General features: G+C 42.3%; 1 protein-coding gene across 1 annotated transcript in view; it reads left to right on the top strand.

Moving 5' to 3' along the window:
- LOC106868161 (uncharacterized) overlaps positions 1 to 1,911 on the top strand; it is a gene marked incomplete at its 5' end in the record, with an annotated part of 81,047 nt that overhangs the window by 48,642 nt on the left and 30,494 nt on the right. The window contains 3 exons of the mRNA XM_014913302.2: positions 476 to 629; positions 930 to 1,149; positions 1,791 to 1,859. Coding sequence (XP_014768788.2) covers positions 476 to 629; positions 930 to 1,149; positions 1,791 to 1,859 — 443 coding nt within the window. The remainder of the gene's footprint in view (positions 1 to 475; positions 630 to 929; positions 1,150 to 1,790; positions 1,860 to 1,911) is intronic.

Raw genomic sequence — 1,911 nt, 5'->3', positions numbered from 1 at the left:
AATGACGACAGCAAAAGACAGCGATACTGGAAGTAGCAACCAAACTGCCAGAGAATTCATTCTACCGTCTCAGAAAAGAATGGCACTATTGGAGGATTAATCGGGGGATTAAATGTTCCTTGAAAAACAGCAAAAAAAAAAGAAGAAAAGACGTAATGGTTTGAGTTGGGGTCCAGATACCGGTCATAGGTGGTCGGATCTTTTTTTGCTCTTTGATCTGTTTCGGGACACAATATTAAAAAGGACAGGGACTGTTGAGGAAAAGAAATTATGTTGCAGTGTATTTATGTGTTGTGATCCTGAATTTGGGTAGGGTACGTAGGGCCCGTGGTCATAGCCTTAGATGACTTTTGAAGGTAATGTTGAGGTCGTTTGGGCAAATATATATATAGAGAGAGAGGGGGGGCGGAGGGGGGTAGAAATCTGTCAATGAAAGCATGTCTATGATGTGTTGCTTCAATCGTTCTCGTTTCAGGCGCCTTCATATTCCGACTGTGGCGATTTGGAGCCTGGCAGGATATCATCGTCGATGACAACCTCCCCTTCTTGGATAGCCAGGTGGCCTACTGTGAACCCGTAGGCTCACACCACGAATACTGGGCCCCTCTCTTGGAGAAGGCCTATGCCAAGTAAGTAAACACTACGATAAGATAGCGGGGAAGATTCCACGTGGTTATTCGAATTGCTGATAATAGATGCTAATTTTCCACCAATCACACCCTAGAGCCTAAAAAGTTATAAGATGGGAGAGTGCTGTGCGGTATGAATGATATCGCGGTTGACTGCTTAGTGTTAAAAACGAAGTTTGAATCCTACGAATGAGCTTATTAACATGTTGGCTAAAATGTTTTCTTCTTATGTCTAAATCCTATGTCATGTCGAAAAACCATTAAGATATTTTCTAAATATCCCTTTCTTCTTTTCTTCAGGTGTAACAGGACATATGAATCAATCGAAAATGGAAATATCCTGGATGCCCTAACTGACCTTACTGGTGCCATCTGTGAATACTTCACACCGGATGTCAACCCTCCACATAACCTCTTCCGCCTTTTACACATGTCTTGTTTCCACCGGTCTCTGATTGTGTGTTGGCGCAGTGAGAAACGCCTGACGCCAATCGGGTTTATAGTTTACCAGCCTTCACAGGTAGTTAACCAACCTTTGTTCAATAATTGATTAGGGCAGCGGGCTCGTGGTCGTAAGGTCGCGGTTTCGATTCCCATCCCGGGCGTTGTGAGTGTTTATTGAGCGAAAACACCTGCAGATCCACGAAGATCCGGCAGGGGGTGGCGGTGAACCCTGCTGTACTCTTTCATCACAACTTTCTTCCTGTTTCTGTTTGCAATTTTTCATATTTTGAATTTTCCTTAGAGGGAGATTTTGTTTAATAATTACATGATTAATTCTTGTTAATCGACGTATTTCAACTGATAATTTTACATGTCTGAGACATGACAACATTAATCTTTAATATGCAGAAGTATTTTTCTAATGCCCATGAGTATATGGCGTAGTGGTTAAGAGCACGGGCTACTAACCCCGAGATTCCGAGTTCGATTCCAGGCAATGATCTGAATAATAATAATGATAATAATAATAATTTTCTAATGTTCTTTACTTCAGCTCAGGCTGCTGATTTTCCCTTCAGCCTACGTCGCAAAATTAGCAAACCAGACCCCAGTATAGTGTTTAAGTTCACCGCATAACGTCTTCTAAATATACATTCTATCGATAATTTGACAATGTGTGCACATTCTCACATTCTACAAAGCAAATCTCTTTTGCAGCAAACATCCATATGGAATGATGCCGAAGATACGCACCGCTTTCTTCATATTGTGACAGCAGCCACCAAGGTAAGCGAAATTTCTACCCTTTAACAGAGAGAGGTGGTGGGGGGGGGGGGGG

This window comes from Octopus bimaculoides, chromosome 23 (genome assembly GCF_001194135.2).
Source record: "Octopus bimaculoides isolate UCB-OBI-ISO-001 chromosome 23, ASM119413v2, whole genome shotgun sequence".
NCBI classification, from domain to species: domain Eukaryota; kingdom Metazoa; phylum Mollusca; class Cephalopoda; order Octopoda; family Octopodidae; genus Octopus; species Octopus bimaculoides.
This window is presented reverse-complemented; position numbering and strand designations above follow the sequence as displayed.